The 16467-nt window shown below is 39.3% G+C and overlaps 1 protein-coding gene across 8 annotated transcripts in view; it reads left to right on the forward strand.

Moving 5' to 3' along the window:
- Positions 1-16467, forward strand: part of col16a1 (collagen, type XVI, alpha 1) — a 70564-nt gene that overhangs the window by 51933 nt on the left and 2164 nt on the right. For 7 of the 8 annotated variants that reach the window (XM_067611341.1, XM_067611343.1, XM_067611348.1 and 4 more), the window contains 27 exons: positions 827-871; positions 1022-1141; positions 1394-1435; positions 2341-2412; positions 2519-2563; positions 3259-3303; positions 5765-5818; positions 5911-5964; positions 6097-6150; positions 6254-6298; positions 6406-6459; positions 6565-6600; positions 6687-6749; positions 6855-6926; positions 7123-7176; positions 7947-7991; positions 10611-10655; positions 10863-10916; positions 11078-11131; positions 11241-11291; positions 11801-11890; positions 12017-12052; positions 12167-12211; positions 13683-13880; positions 14102-14165; positions 14362-14538; positions 14636-14713. In XM_067611341.1, coding sequence (XP_067467442.1) covers positions 827-871; positions 1022-1141; positions 1394-1435; positions 2341-2412; positions 2519-2563; positions 3259-3303; positions 5765-5818; positions 5911-5964; positions 6097-6150; positions 6254-6298; positions 6406-6459; positions 6565-6600; positions 6687-6749; positions 6855-6926; positions 7123-7176; positions 7947-7991; positions 10611-10655; positions 10863-10916; positions 11078-11131; positions 11241-11291; positions 11801-11890; positions 12017-12052; positions 12167-12211; positions 13683-13880; positions 14102-14165; positions 14362-14538; positions 14636-14713 — 1792 coding nt within the window. The remainder of the gene's footprint in view (positions 1-826; positions 872-1021; positions 1142-1393; positions 1436-2340; positions 2413-2518; positions 2564-3258; positions 3304-5764; positions 5819-5910; positions 5965-6096; positions 6151-6253; positions 6299-6405; positions 6460-6564; positions 6601-6686; positions 6750-6854; positions 6927-7122; positions 7177-7946; positions 7992-10610; positions 10656-10862; positions 10917-11077; positions 11132-11240; positions 11292-11800; positions 11891-12016; positions 12053-12166; positions 12212-13682; positions 13881-14101; positions 14166-14361; positions 14539-14635; positions 14714-16467) is intronic. The other variant, XM_067611344.1, reaches the window with a different exon arrangement.

The raw sequence follows: 16467 nt of genomic DNA on the forward strand, positions 1-16467 counted from the left end.
GGGGGGCCATAAATCAATTCAGAATCTTTTGTTAACATGAGTTAAATATTTGACACCAAAGCTCTCTGGCACTGCTGTGTAATTAATAGTTTTGAGTTTGTATGTTTTGTGAGGGTGTAATAAGTATAGACCCCTGTATCAATGTGTAAATTAAGTTAAACTTCTACAGAAAATACTAGACAAGTGTCAGTTAAACTGCAACTTTGAAACCTATTGCCAACTTCAAATTCATTATTTTTCTAAAGAGAAAACGAAATGTAATTCCAAAGAATTAACACCTTTTTTGTTTTCCAAGATGCGCTGAATACATTTTCAGTTTTTCCAGCTCTGAGTAGCTCCTCCATTTCATCATCAATACACCTGTACATTGTGTGGGGAAACAATAGTGTCAATCAACATCACATTTAAAAATTTGAGCTAATTTATTGTGCTTATTGATGTCTTTCAATGTATTTAATTTTGCCTCTTATCCCATGTGAATGCACTATTCAAACCTGGTTAGAGTTATTAGTATGTTCTACTGCACTGGGACCCTGGTAGTATCTTCTTCGAGTTGAGTCAAAAGCAACAAACTGTTACACAATAAGTTACAAAAAAGCATAGGTGTGATGTCATTGTGCATTTGTGAAGTTGTCAAAGAAAACATAATTCACTCCAACCCATATAACTGTATTCTGTGAAAAACGTTGGGAAACTTTTATTTTGTTCAATGTGGAGAAAAGGAGTTGATTCTGATCATTTGAGTTTTTCTGAATTATTATCTTTAATGCTATAAAGTACTTAAATTAATATTGATTTAAGTTCTGTGTCCTTGCCCAATTTGTAGAACCCTATCGGACTGCAGCAAGACTCCAATGGAGGAGATGATGATGTAAGTTCAGCAGTAAAAAGATTAATTTTGGGGATATGGCATTTTTGACGTTTTTTTTTTTTTTTTGTTTTGGCATTATTTTGGCATGAAAACAGTTGATCAGTGCGCTTGTGCATGCTTGTTTCTATGTGTGTGTGTTCTACAACGCAGGAGGCCTGTGTTGGGGGTTGTTCCCATGGGTTGCCAGGGGTGCCAGGCACAGTTGGTGCCAAGGGAGAAAAAGGAGACCAGGGCAAGCCTGGTGTAACCCCCGTGGAAGGCTGTGACAGGGTGAGACGCTGGGTTGACTGGTGTGACATCTTCAGCTTCCCCAAATGATTCTCCAGTTTCAGAATCATATGAAACGCCACTAATAGTACAACCCCTGTATTTGTTGCTCTGCTTTGATTAATACAAAATGACAATCCCTCATTTTGTATTTTATTTGAGTTCACATGGCTTGATGGGAGTAGCTATCAGTCTAATATAATGTGCCAGCAGTAAAGCATTACTCTGACAGCTTATTCTGTTGTATGCTTGCAGTGTTTCGAGAGACTGCAGAGGGAAGAGGCGACACAAGCAGTGGTCAGTTGAGATCATTGGCATATTCCAAGGACATATACACAAACTTATATTTACATAGTAGGGATGTCAGTTTCGGGTAATTTTGCTTCGGACAGAGGAACACCCATTAACCGGTAACTACGGTTAATTTTTAAGAAGGTAAAAAGGTAACTACTTAAGGTAAATACAGTTAATTTTCAAGAAAAGTTGTGATGTAGCTTTCATTTGTGAGAGCTGCCCAACAGTCGCTGGTCAGGGCTAGCTTGTCTGCCCTGGCTAGCTTGACTTTTAGCTCATCCTTCTCCTCAAAATGCTTTTCAATGCGTTTAGTCACAGTAGCTCTCGATGGCATAACGTACTCGTACTTGAGGTACTGAACTAACTCTTTCAATCCCTTATCATCTAACACGTTGATTGGCAGCATATCGGTCTCCCTCGGACCAGCGCGGATCATCACCCCACCCACCCACCCACCCGGCCCTAATATAAGGCAACTTATATAACTTAACAGACTAAAACCATGTTACACGAGCCTTCAGAAACTCCTGGTTAATCTGGACTTACCAAACACTTTTAGTGCTGACTGACTCTAACACACTTGCTATAAACAGACTTTAAGACACTCGCTAGCCTAGAAACATTAAGGCTACAAACAACCCATAATGCAACACTATGTGTAGGAGTCAGTTTAACATCAGTAGTTTATCTATTCAAAAAGAATATCTGATGTTGTGAAGACGTAATTGTCAAGCCGTTAGCGGAGTGTGTATGCAAATAACCTATAGACCGACATGCGTAATGGGTCAAAAATATTCTCGGTGGTTAACCAATTAATGGTCAACTGCTGACATCCCTAATAGATAGACAGGCATAAGCACAGAGAAGTGTGTGCACATCTCCTAGAATCTTATTTCTTTGCTTTATAGGTAGACCGATCCTGCGTAGGAACACCTGGAGTTCCAGGAATTCATGGATCACCAGGAACAAAGGGAGAAGCAGTAAGTCTGTGTGTCCTCGTGTACAAACTGTGTATCTGTTATGAGAGTGTATATTTAGACAGCTACAGACTTTAGGATCACCTTTCTTTCTTTATTTGTACTACAGGGTACACCAGGAGAGAGAGGCCACATTGGACCACCAGGAAACATGGTGAGGTTTCACAGGAAATATCTTCCTTTCTTCAACAATTTCAGCTCAACTTAACTCCTTTAAAGCTTATTTACAGTAGATAAACCAGGCTAGAGTAGAGAGCTGTAACAGTGGACTCTTGCTCTGAAATCCTAATCTACTGTTAGGTAGATTTTTGACTGTTACAGTAGTAACAAGAAACTTTTCGTGTACTTCAGTTGACATCTTTTTTCCAACTTTCTTCCAACTTACTGCTCTGAAGAGTCAGTCATCTGCCAAAACTATAAAAGTTTGAAAGCTATAAAATTCATTGTAGTTACTGCCTTACAATAGTTTTTCATCACTTTTGTGAGGAAAGAGATTCAATGTTTTAAGATTGTAGGACAGCACCACTGGGTTTTTGCCTCTCAAAGCTTTAGATTTCAAGTGACTTGAGAGGAGTTTGTAATTTTGCCACTTTCCATGGGTTCACAGAGCCCTCTACTGGTCTCAATGGAAATGTTGAACAATGTTGCCTAACATACCAAACTTTTAAATACTGATTTACAGTACAGAAAGACATGAGGAGTCTTGCGGTGCTTAGTACAATATCCACTTAATTGCCAGGAACAAGTTCAAACCTGTTTAACCAGAGGTGTAAATTGATTTTAGTTTTTATCTGTTAGTTTGTCTTGTCTCGGCTGTTTCAAAGTGTTCTTTTCATCATCTCTCCACAGGGACCTCCTGGTTTCCCAGGTCCTCAAGGCCCATCTGGCTTACCTGTAAGTTTTATTCGCACTTCCGAGTTAGGGCTTGGCATTATATCGATATTATATCAATGTCGTGATGTGAGTAATATCGTAATATGGCTTAAGTGTTGTCTTTTTCTGGTTTTAAAGGCTGCATTACAGTAAATTGATGTAATTTTCTGAACTTACCAGACTGTTCTAACTGTTCTATTATTTGCCTTTACCCATTACTGATGATTATTTATCAAAAATCTCATGTGTAAATATTTTGTGAAAGCACCAATAGTCATCCCTACAATATTGTAGTAATATTGATATTGAGCTATTTGGTCGAAATGATCATGATATTTGATTTTTTCCATATTACCCAGCCCTATGAACAAGTTTATTTTCACTTTCTTTTTTTACTCTCTTTTGATCAGTGGTGAAAGTACAACTGAGATCCTTTATTTAATACATAATATAAAAAAAAAAAAGTAAAAATACTACACCACAATTAAAACTCATTTTAAGCATTTAAATGTGCTCAAAGTATCAAATTAGAAGCAATGTTTCTAAAAAAAATAAATGGACAGTGTAACTGATATGTTATCATATATGACATTATTAGATTGTTAACGCTGTTGCATCAATATGGTGGATTTGGAGCTAGTAATATCTAATTTATACACAGTTAAGTAGTTTAGTTCAGAGGTTCCAACAAGATAAATATGGGGAGTCATGAGATGATTGATGGGGAAATAAGAAAAAATCTCATTTCTGCTGGACAAATTTGTATGCATTTTTCTCTAATCTTTGTTTTTCTGGGAATATCTGACATCTGAAACATGACAACAGGCCCCAACTAGACACTGCTTTTTTGTAGGAAAGTAACAATCCATAAGGCTGGGGACCACTGGTTTAAAAGTTTATAATATGTTTTTTAAATGTGAAATGTTGATCTAGAATCAGTAACTATTGCTATCTAATATTTTCTCTGAAGTATAAAGCAGCATTAAATGGAAATAGTCAAGTACAAGAACCTCAAATTTGGACTTTTGAGTGCAATACTTGAGTAAATGTACTTTCTCTCTGCTTTAAATATCTACCTTTGTTTTCGCCTTTTCATTTCAAATATGGATCATCTCACTTTTAAATCAAGCAGCCCTTGATTATGCCACCTTTGCCATCTCGCCATCCCCCTGCCTCTCTCCACAGCTCTTCAATGAAAGTTATTTCAGATGAGGGAACGATTTGGTTGTCTCTTTCTCCAGTTGTTCAATTATTCCCCCGTCTTAGTGATGGAGAGTGGGGCTGCTGTGCAGACAGAGCCCTCCCCTCTTCCTCCTCATACAGATTTATTGTTTTAGTAGAATAGAGATGCTAAATGGATGAGCTGCGTGAGCACCGCATGGAATCCATTAGCAGCATAGTAGCACTTTATAGCAGGTGTTAGCCTCTGCTGTGTGCCGTGGTCTGTTGGTTTGTACTGTTTGTGAGAGAGAAGGAGAGAAGCTGCTGAATATATTACTCATATTCAGTGTTAAGGAAGTTACTCACACTAATCAGCTACTAATTAGTTTCTCCTCTGTATGATCAATTAGTAATTACTTTCTCTAGATTACAACCCTCAGTAATCACTCTCTAATAACAGCAAGCACACTACTGAATTGTGTATCTCTTAGTGATATTCTTATATTTATGAGGTACATTTTTACTGTTTTATTCAAAAGGGACAATGGACATTAATAAACAGTTAACTAAACAGCTCATTTTCACCAGCAGTTCCCATAATTTTATATGTAATGAGAGTATGTCCGCTTTTAAAAGCATCCATTTTCCTCTGACATCATACAGCATATTCAGTCACTTTTTAAAAAATTTCTCACCTTCATCCGTCTTCCGTTTACAGCAGCTGTTGCTAGGCAACAGACCACACTCTCACAAGCATATTAATATTTTTGTCAAAACAACATTCAGTATCCAATTAATAGACGAGGAAAGATAGGTTGTCAATAGATTATGGAATCATTCTGTAACACAAGAGAAGTCAGGTGGTTATGTGATTACATTGTTCTGTTGCTTAGTAACGTGTTATAATGCTCATTTTCTAGGTTTGTTTTTTTGTTTGATTGATTAAAGAGCAGAGTTTTAAAAAGACAAATTACTTAATGAAGTTTGCAACTTTGTACCTGAATCTGCTGTGGAAAAGAGAAGAGGAAATACAAAAGGGGGAAGCTGCAACTGATTTTCTGAGAGCTGCAATGTATAGCCTATGAACATTACCATTGCAGACCTAAATCTAAAGCTTCATAGAGGTGTAGAGCAGAGGACGACATGAAATGTGAAGGCAATCCCAAAGGTAGACAGTACAAGCCAGTTAGCTGTTTCCTCTCTTTGATATTGACTTGCCTTGTCCTTGGTCCATTTTTACCAGGGGGAGTCTCTCTTCTAGACATACATATTACATCCTCTCCTTCATTTTCTAATCATCCTTCACTCCTGTCATACTCAGGGTCAGCAAGGTGAGCGTGGGTCACCTGGACTCGCGGGAATGAAGGGCGAACAGGTAGGTGTCTGCCAATCAATTTCCCTGAAATTATAACATGTAGAAAAATAATTGGTTTCCCTGTTTGATTGATTGTATGATCTTTACCTCAGGGCCCGCCGGGGACAGCGGGGTATCCAGGAACCATGGGACCGCCTGGACTGCCTGTAAGTTACTCTCACCGCCTCATTATAACAGACCTATGAGATTGACAACAATCTGACAGCTTTAATGGATGGATAGGTGGTTACATTGATATGTGACCTGACATTGATTAACTGCCCATTTGTATTTGTCAGGGACTGAAAGGCGAACGTGGGAGCCTAGGCAGCAGTGGTCAGAAAGGAGAATCAGTAAGCCACTACACTGTTTAATACACAATATATATCTTTAATACACAATGTGTCCATAGCCCGTGTTGGGTATTATTGGCTAAAATTTCCTTCTCTGCTCTAGGGCTCTCCTGGTACCCCTGGATACCAAGGACAGCCTGGCACACCGGTCAGTGTTTCATTATACATTTGACTCAATATTTAGAGACTAGGTCTTTCATTTATCATTACAAAATGTAATAATTGAGATTTGTTTCACCATTTCTGTGTCTGCAGGGTATTAAAGGAGACACAGGACCAGGAGGACCTGTTGGACCCAAAGGAGATCAGGTATGTACAGTGAATAGTGTACACACACATAACAGAACAGTGCTACCATTAAAATCAAATTGTTGTGGCATTAAATGTAGTCATATGTTTCTATTTTCTTTCAAGGGTTTCCAAGGGCAACCAGGTTTTCCCGGACCACCAGTATGTAAATGATTTGCTCCTCTCTTGCAAATTGTTGCTTTTGGAATAATTCCACTGACTTTGTATGTTACTGTGTGTGTTTTTAGGGTCCACCAGGTTCCTCTGGCAAAACTGGAAGGGAAGGACTTCCTGGGCTCAAGGGTGAAAGGGTGAGCACTAATCACATTCAGCTGTTTCAGATTTCTGTTGCATCCAACATTATCATTTGTAGTCACAAAAGTGAGTGATAATTACCTAGTTTTTCTCTCTCTTAGGGCAGCGGTGGCACTCAAGGCTCTCAGGGACCAACTGGAGCCCCAGGCTCACCTGGCGCCCCAGGGCTGATGGTACATGCATTTGATATCACTATATATTATCTAATTTTGATCCATTCCAACATATAGTACCAGTCAAAAGTTTAGACACACTTTCTCATTTAAGTGAATGGGAAGGGGTGTCCAAACTTTGCCTGGTACTGTATCTGTGAACTGTATTCCACTCTGAGTCCTCAACTGCACCCCCTGTCTGTATTTGCAATGAAAGGGCCCCCCTGGCATTGAAGGAATGGATGGAAAAGACGGGAAACCAGGACTGCGGGTAAGTTACAGATACAATATTTATCACACATGGGGTGCCCACATAGGCATGCCCATACACACAAAAGAGCCAAACACGCACTTTAGTCATACTATAGTTGCATGCCCTCCAAAAGCCCTCCAAAGTAAATGACCACATAGGTTATTAGTACCAGCACTCCAGAATGACCCATAGGAGCATAATATGCAGCTTTCCAAAACTGTTACAAATTTCTGTTAAAAAATTATTATGTTTTATGGTGTGACAATGCTGTGGTAAAGGTCTGGTTAGGTTTAGACACAAAAACCACTTGGTTTGGGTTAGGAAAAGATCATGGTTTGGGTTAAAATGATCACCTCAAACATGGTTACTACTTCCTTAAAGTTAGGCAAGCTTCGTCACACCACGTTACAGTTTTTAAATAAGTGTTGCGGTGGAAAACATGACACTCGCGGTTTGAAATGGGAAGCAAACAGGTTTGGAAATGGGAACAGTGGTCTCCAGCAGTTAAGTCCACTTTTTGCAACTTACCATCTAACTAACTATCTAGCCATCCATCCAACCTACCTCCTTGAAATAAGGACCACCTTATATAAACATCATCTGAACTGCGTCACTTTCCCAGGTCATAATTACTATGGCTGCTAGATGGCGTCTGCCACTCAAATGTAATTATAAGTTGTTTTTGTCATCTGAATTTATGACCTATAGGGTTGTTTTTCTTGGGAGAACTGACTGTGGCATGCATACAGTAGTTGACCTTTGACATTGACTGTCTCTTTCTTTGCCAGGGAGAGTCAGGCCTACCAGGCCCAGCAGGACCACGAGGAATCCCAGTGAGTATCATGGCATTTTAACATGTGGGTCTATGGGGATTGACTTGCTTTTGGAGTCAGCCTCAAGTGGCCATTCAAGGAACTGCAGTTTTTGGCACTTCCGCATTGGCTTCATTTTTCAGCCCTGGAGGTTGCCGCGTGGTCTCAACCTGTGTCTTCAGTTTTATGTACCAAGATTTTTAGTCATGCTGGCTGCATGGCTTTGGCCATGTGTACTACAGCCTTCTATACTACTACTATTTGACAAATAACACCTACCTTTGAAACTACTGACATTTTTATTAAGTGCCAATTAGCAAATGTTAGCATACTAACATGCTAAAATCACCATCTAAGATGGTGAACAGGATAAACATTACACCTGTTAAACATCACAATGTTAACATTGTCATTGTGAACATGTTATCATGCTGACGTCAAGTACAGCCCCATAGAGCCAGTAGACTCTTAAATTAAGTACACTCAAAAGAGTTGGTATGCATACTAAATAGCCCTTGATTTTTAAACATACTGTTGATGGACACTATTCTCTCAAACAGAGAAGCTACCCACAGCTTGACAAAATTGAATGTTATAGTGGATAGTGGTAAAACATCTCCAGGAACACCTCTGAAAACAAAGAAATAACTATTACATTTTTTGTGGAAGTCACAGTTTGATTGCCTTTGTATGTATTACATTATTTCCTGCAAGTATAAAACTATGTACAATTGTATATTGATTTCTTGCATACTAATTGCAAACAGTATTCTATGAAGATTAGTGCAGTATATTTTGTATACATTTAGTATGTAGTGTGGAATTGGGAAACAGTGCAAGTCTTGTTAAATAATCAAATCATGATGAGATGAATGTAAATAACATCTTTTGTTCCTTTAAACATTCACACCAGCATTATTTTTTCACATACTGTACAGCAGCTTGTTGGTTTTGGCAGATGCAATGTTGAAGACATACTTTTTATACACTGCATTGCATTGCCATGAGAGAGAAGACTCACCTTCAGATTCACAAACAGCAAACTATGCAAATCAACCCGCATGAGTAAACCTTTTTCACCTAGCCTAGCTGAAGCTCGTTATGGAGAGCATGGACAAACATGGGCAAATTGTTTTTGCCCTTGAGACTATGACTTGCATTTTGGTTTAAAAATTCTTACATATCTGACCTGCTAAACATCAGTATGTTAGCATTGTCATCGTGAGCATGTTAGCATGGTGGTGTTAGCATTTAGCTCGAAGCACCTAAGTACAGCCTCACAGAGCCTCAAGCATGGCTGTGTAGAGTCTTGTTGACCTTTCTATAGCTTCATCAACTGTATCCCATGCAAATTAGCAAAGTGTGACTTATGATACTTAAAGCTATAGCCTAATATCTAATTATTCCACATTAAAATGTCTAAAAACAACTAGACCTATGACCTATGTTGTTGAGTTGTGTACTTACATTATCCCAAATGTTTCCAACACATACAAGATAATACATCGGCGTTGTGGTTCTTCAACAGAAACTGTTATAAATTGACTTTCATTCAGTTTTAAGCCACATTTTCGTGATAAATTTAGGTTGTTTTTAACTATATCTTTTAGCTGGATGAAGGATTTTAGTCTTTGGACGTCCGGATCTTAAGTTATCAGATAAATAAACTGGGCAAGCCTTAACAGCAGCTCGGCTAACAGCCCCCCCAGGAAGTCCGATGCTCGCCGAACATCGTAGGCGAAACATTGATTTTTTTTTAGGTGAAACAGCTTTAATTAGTATTTCTAATGATTTTAATCTGCATGTACGTTTGTTTTTTGGAGAGGGGAAGACCTCTGCAGATAATTCGGCTCCCAGGAGAAACCTGCCAAACGTCTGGATCTTAAGTTATAAGAAAAAATAAACAGAGCAAATGTTAGCAGCAGCTCAGCTAACAGCCCACACCGGACATTCGGTGCTCGCTGAACATCGTCGGAGAAACAGATTTTTTAGGTGTAACTGCGTCATTCAGTGTTTTTACCTGTAATCACTGGGTCCGTTTGTTTTGGAGAGGAGAAGACCTCTGTGGGTAATTTGGCTCCCGGTAAAAACATTCTGAACGATTAACACTGGAGTAATCCTATCCCGGAGAAGCCGGTTATTTAACAATGAAGACGTCAACTCCCATGATCCCTTGCTACCTCACACCATCATCACACTCCGTCTTTTGTTATTGTTTTGATTGACAGACTCCTAGCAGCTGAAATTACATATTGTGCATTTAACTGACTTTACCCAGTTGGCACTCAATACCATGCCACATTAGTATGTGCATTAATTATAAAATCTTGTTAATGTTGTAGATGTCACCGGTGATGTGACCCCATTTGAAAATTCTTTTGTAAGATCTTTCTCACTTTCTACCAGATAGTGGTATTCACACACTACAGTCAGCTTCAATGAAGAAACACATTGCTGCCTCTCTCTCTCCCTCTCTTCCCTAATTTTTTATTTCTATCTCTCACTCTGTATCTCAGTTTGTGCTCTACCCAAGGGCAGGTGTTCAGGATTTCAAAGACACGTCTGCCTGTTCTTTGGCAGCCTCGACTTTGTGAATTTTGATACTGTACCAATCTCATTCCCTTTGATGTCTCTCCTCAGGGATTCAAAGGGAAAACTGGCCATGTTGGCTTCCCTGGACAGAAGGTTAGCCAACAACTCATTGCTTTACCATCGCACTATGTCTGTCTGTTTGTCTACATACAATTTCTGCCTCTTGCTGGTGCATTAGGCCAAGTTGTTTTATCACACTGATAATTAGCAAAACTGTCATGACACAAGTCAGGGTTTTATTACTGCTCTACCTCATTTTGCTTCCTCTATTACCTTTTCATTACTCTCTCATCTCTCCAGGGTGAGGCTGGGCCTATAGGCCCACAGGGATCACCAGGCAGACCAGGACATGACGTGAGTATTTTTGCTTTCTACAGTATCATTAACTCAGGTCGATTTGAATAAACATTAGAGAGCACATCAATAAACTATACAGACAAGCCCAAAGCAAGATTATATTATCACAGGCAGTGTAACCCTAGAGATCTCTAAAGGTCAATCTGTGACCTTTCCAGGGTGATCCCGGACCCCCAGGAGCTCAGGGACGACCTGGACCCCCTGGCAACATTGTAAGTTCATTGTCCTTTTAACCTCAGTCTGTTTATTTCTGTTCTGTCAATATTGTAATATGTTAGTGTGTTAAACATGAATAATATGTGTATTTACTTTCCCTAACAGGGTTCTACAGGTCCAGTTGGACCTCCAGGACCTGCTGGTCCATCAGGAATGGTAAGAGAGATGCTCTGAAACATGTGATCATTATACTTTTAAAGAACAAGAGTTGGATCAGGTGAATCTTTTACATTCACAAGGGGAATGTGGGCTGTTTCAGCAGCTGAAAAAATATGGTACATACGAAAAAGATAAATAATGAGCACTAACTAACAAATTACTATGACTAACATTAACAATGATTCTAGTAAATAATTACGAAAGCTATACAAACTGAACACAACAAAGAAAATAGATGAGCAGAGATGACATCTTAATTTAAAGATTAACAAGTTAAAATAATTGCGCCCTAATAAAGTGTCCCCATGTGAAAATTATGCATTATCAGCTGTTTATGTATGCATATGTGTGTGCGTGCGTGTGTGTGTATGTGTGTGTGTGAGAGAGAGAAAGAGAGATAGTGCAATAGCGTGGAACAAGATACAATTGAAATTCTGTCTTGCTGCCAAAAGCGCAAACAATAAAAGGGAATCTAAATTCTCCATCTTCCTTCCCTCCATCTCCAGGGTATAAAGGGAGATACGGGTCAGAATGGAGAGAGGGGTCTCCCAGGAATGGTAGGACCTCCAGGAACACCCGGGTACCCAGGGGCCATGGTCAGTACCGCTAAACAACCAAAAATGCAAGCATGTCTAAGGCCAAATTTAATTGAATATCATTCATACAGCTAGCACGCCAATATATCTCACTACCTTTTCTCCTATGTTGACTTTGTCTTTTAGGGAGAACCAGGCAGTGATGGCTCTGCTGGTAAAGATGTGAGTAATGTCTGGGTGTGGTGTTTGTCCTCATTAAATTATAATAGAGCGAGATCAATGTAGGGATGTGTATATTTCATTCATTAATGGATATTTCTTTCTTTGTTTTGACAGGGGGTGGCAGGCATGCCAGGGGAGAACGGAAAGGCTGGTCAAAAGGTAAGAGCCAACTCAACATGGTACAGTATATTACAGTGTGTGACTGTGTGTGCTGTCAAAGAGTCCACGTATCAGCCAGCCATTACCATTCATTACGGTAGACCGTCTCAATGCAGAAAGATGTACCCCTTTCTCTGTTTCTTTTAGTTCAGGGAGACTTGGGCTGAACATGCTTGCTCTCTCTCTTTCTGCCCACTCAGCACCCGCACTTAACATAGTCATCAGTTTACTAACCCTCCAACCCTCACACTGACACCCTCCTTCCCCCTCACCTCACATCACCCCTCTCCAAACTGGCAACCGGCCGCATGCTAGCTTTCTGTAGCTAGAGCCTGTTGGATCTCTCCTTAGACACAGGCTTACAGTACACAGTGATATAGTTATTCTCTGCCTATGGGATAATGCTATTAAGCATGAAGGGAGATGCTAGATGAGGCTATTTGTCACACTGACAGGACGGCATTGTCAGGGCTTTAGCTGCACAGAAGAGGAGAACATAGGAGAAAGACAAGAATGGACTCCTCTGTTCTTCTCCCTCCTCTCTATTTCAAGAGCCACTTGTCTGTCGGTGATGTGTAAACATTAGACGTCCATTATGGGCTGCTTTGTCCTCAATAAATCACTGTCACTAATATAGCAGCACTGTTTTCTGAGTGTATTTACGCAACCCAAGTGGTGGGTGCTGTTGTGTGGAAAGTGAGATGTAGCCAAAAGCCTGCTGCTTATTTTCTGAAAGAGGGTCAATAATGATTTTTATGCTTCTCAAAATCAAAAAAAGCAGAAGGAGCAATTTAATGAACCCTAAATTAATAGTAAGCCATTAAAGGAATATTTCAACATTTTGGGAAATACATTGTCCTTTCTAGAAAACAGTTAGATGAAGATTGATACAACTCTCATATCTGTCCGTTAAATATAAGGCTACAGCCAGGACTTAGCTTAGCTTAACACAAAGTGTAGAAGCAAGGGAAACAGCTAGCCACAACTTGTCATTTTTACACCAAGGTTTTTTGTACATATCAAACAAATAAGATATAACATTTTAATTAGTGGGCTTTACAGGTGCTACCATCTCTTGGCTTTAGCTTTATATGTACAGACATGAAAGTGGAATGGATCGTCTCATCAAGAAAACAAATAAGCATATTTCCCAATATGTTGAACTTTTTCTTGAAAAAAAGGTCAAAGGTAATCAATAACAGATATCCATAATATTGAGTTTTAATAAGTGATCTAAAGTTTTCCAGCAAGACATATAATATAATCATCATAAAATAGATGAGCTAGTGATAGAATATTTGGCCCATAAATGGATAAAAGCTTGTATTATAATCAGTGATAATAATTCATATCGTAATGCAAGACACTTGGATACTGTGATGGATGAATACACACAGTATTTAAGGTACAACTGACATGACTGGCATTATCTTTTATCCACTACCATGACCTGTGTACATCTATCTCCTAGGGTGAACCAGGGGCCACGGGCCAGAGGGGACCTCCAGGGGAGAGAGGTAGACCGGGGCCCCCTGGTGGTGGTGTAGGATATCACGCCAAGGATGCACAGCCCATGATTGGCCCAGTTGGACCCAGAGGAGAGAGGGGCAGCCCAGGCTCATCAGGCCTCCCCGGGCCTCCTGGACCTGCAGGGTCACCAGGAAATGATGTGAGATACAGTTCCATCACACTTACAGCACAGTACTTTTATATCAACTCCAAAACATGCAGTATCCAGCTTGATTGTGAAAAGAGGTGATGACACACAGTGCATTGGCCAGGGGCGCTCACTAGCTCCATCTGCTCTTGTAAATAATGGATTTTTTCATTATCTGCCTTGATTAATGTTTGCCCTTTTGCTTCTCTCTTTGTTTCTCTGTCATTTCACAGGCTGTAGTCAATCATGATGAGATCAAGAATTTCATCCGCCAGCAGGTCATCAAGATCTTTGATGGTGAGGGCGAACGCTAATCTCTGGAATTGTTGTGTGAATGTTAACTGTGCATAATGTCATAGTTTCTAGTCTAGAGCATATTCTCCTCAAATGCATACCTTTCTTTCAAAGAATTATTCTATTTCTCCTTTGGGACAGAGCTTTTATTGTGTTATTGTGGAATCATTGTTTGCTATCGCATGTTTCTCCTCCCCAGAGAGAATGGCCTACTACATGTCTCGCATGCAGATGCCAGTAGAGATGGTGGCGTCCCCAGGTCGGCCTGGGCCCCCAGGGAAAGACGGTGCTCCTGGTAATCCTGGAACCCCAGGTGCACCTGGCATCCCGGGACAGATAGGCAGACAAGGGCGGCCAGGAGGCCTAGGACCCCCAGGTGAGCCATTCAGTTATAGTTATACTTACAAGCACCATGATAGTGACATAAGTGTCATCATTAACTTAAAGGAGGCAAAACATATAATTATCTTTAGGACCACGAGGACCCAGTGGAGTAAAAGGAGATAAGGGTGTTGGGGAGATGGGAGATGCAGGACCTCCAGGAGCACCAGGTAATGTACCCTACTATTCCATGGTTCAGTAAAACTTCTGTTTATGTGACACTGCAGCTTAATTTTGGTTTGGGAAAGCCTTTGGTGAAAGAGCTAAAGTTGATTTTTTAAAAATTTTTAAATTTTTAGTTTTTTAAGTTCAGTCATTCGAACATTTGTATTGTAATTTCAGTTACAGTGAATCCCTTTTTCTGTCAAATTTTCTTGTGGCACTTACATCTGCAACAATCACCAATCCATAATGCTGTGCAACACCTGACACTAAAACCCCTCTGACAGAGTGGGCTAACACAACATTACATTAATGATGCAAATTGCTTAAAAAGTTGGTGTTGTTGATTTGAAATTGCCAGCATGATTAAACTAATTTTTCATCATTCTTAAATTGGCTGATTTATACCTCCCAAATCAACATTTGACCTTCTTTAATCACAGACTTAAGATAACATTGGCTTAATTAGCAAATCTTCAGTTACTTTATATGGAACACTCCACACATTTTCTGATGCTATGTTTGCTTTGCCACATTATTAACTATCATCTTCTATCAACTTTATTCACAGAAGTTACTTAAAGATGGATTAAAATAAACATTTAAAAGGGAGTATATTTTGACAAACACTTATTTGTTTTTGATGTTTGAGTTTGGTGAGATGATCTATAGCATTCTGATGTTTTTATGTTAAATATGAAGTTACAGCTAGCAGCCGATAACCATAACTGAAAACAGGGGGAAACAGCTAGCCTGGCTTTTCCTTAACATAAAAATAAACATTACCAGCATCTTGAAAGCTGATTAACTCACAAGTTTTACATTTTTTTTCAATCCATACAAAAACAAAATGTAAACACAGTAAATTGTGGTTGTATGAGGGGCAGGCTAGCTGTTTCGGTGCCATGCCATTGGTCTGACGGCCCATCATTGCGAAACCCCAATAGTTTGAAAAACTTCCCACTGGACCAAAACCCCAGTCCGACAGCCTGATATCCCGAAAACAAAAGCCCACTGCTCCAAAGGCCCGTTGCTCCCTACCCACTCTCCATGACGTTTTGTGCCTAAGCCTAACCAGACCTTAATCACAGCCTTGTCACACCATAAAACATAATTATTTTTTAACAAGCACATCAAAATACACAAAAGAACACCTAACCATAAATAGTGTCAGTGTGTCATTATTGGTTATCAGACACTGATAATGTTTATATCATAATGTTTATTAGCTGACAAAACAGACTTTTTATGTATTACTAAGATCCTCTGCTAAATTGGGGGTCATGTTTCACTCAGTAGAACTCTGATTTAAACTGCGTTTTAAGACAGGCAAACATTATTTGGGAAACATCACATTTTTTCACTTTACATGGAACTAAAATGAATACTGAATTATATTAAATGTTTGCCAAATGAGTTAGTGTCAGTTTATGTACCATAAGAAATAATAAATGATCTTTTAGACAGAAGTAGATGTAGATGTAAGCTCGGCTCCGTTAAATTAACAATGTTAACGTAGGTTTTCCTCCAACAATAGGAAACAGTTGAGGACTTTATCTGATGATAAAACCGATAAAAATGTTTACAGTTACATACATTTTGAATTTCACAACATGACACTATTAATGTCACAAGAAGAATTTAAATACTTTTTCCCAATCAATCATTAGTACACAGGTGACTGTAGGCCAAACTACACAGTAAAAACACGGTCATGTTTGTGTTGCTGCTTTGGCATCAGTCATTTAAAATGTATATTAAC

This window comes from Thunnus thynnus, chromosome 15 (genome assembly GCF_963924715.1).
Source record: "Thunnus thynnus chromosome 15, fThuThy2.1, whole genome shotgun sequence".
Lineage (NCBI taxonomy): Eukaryota > Metazoa > Chordata > Actinopteri > Scombriformes > Scombridae > Thunnus > Thunnus thynnus.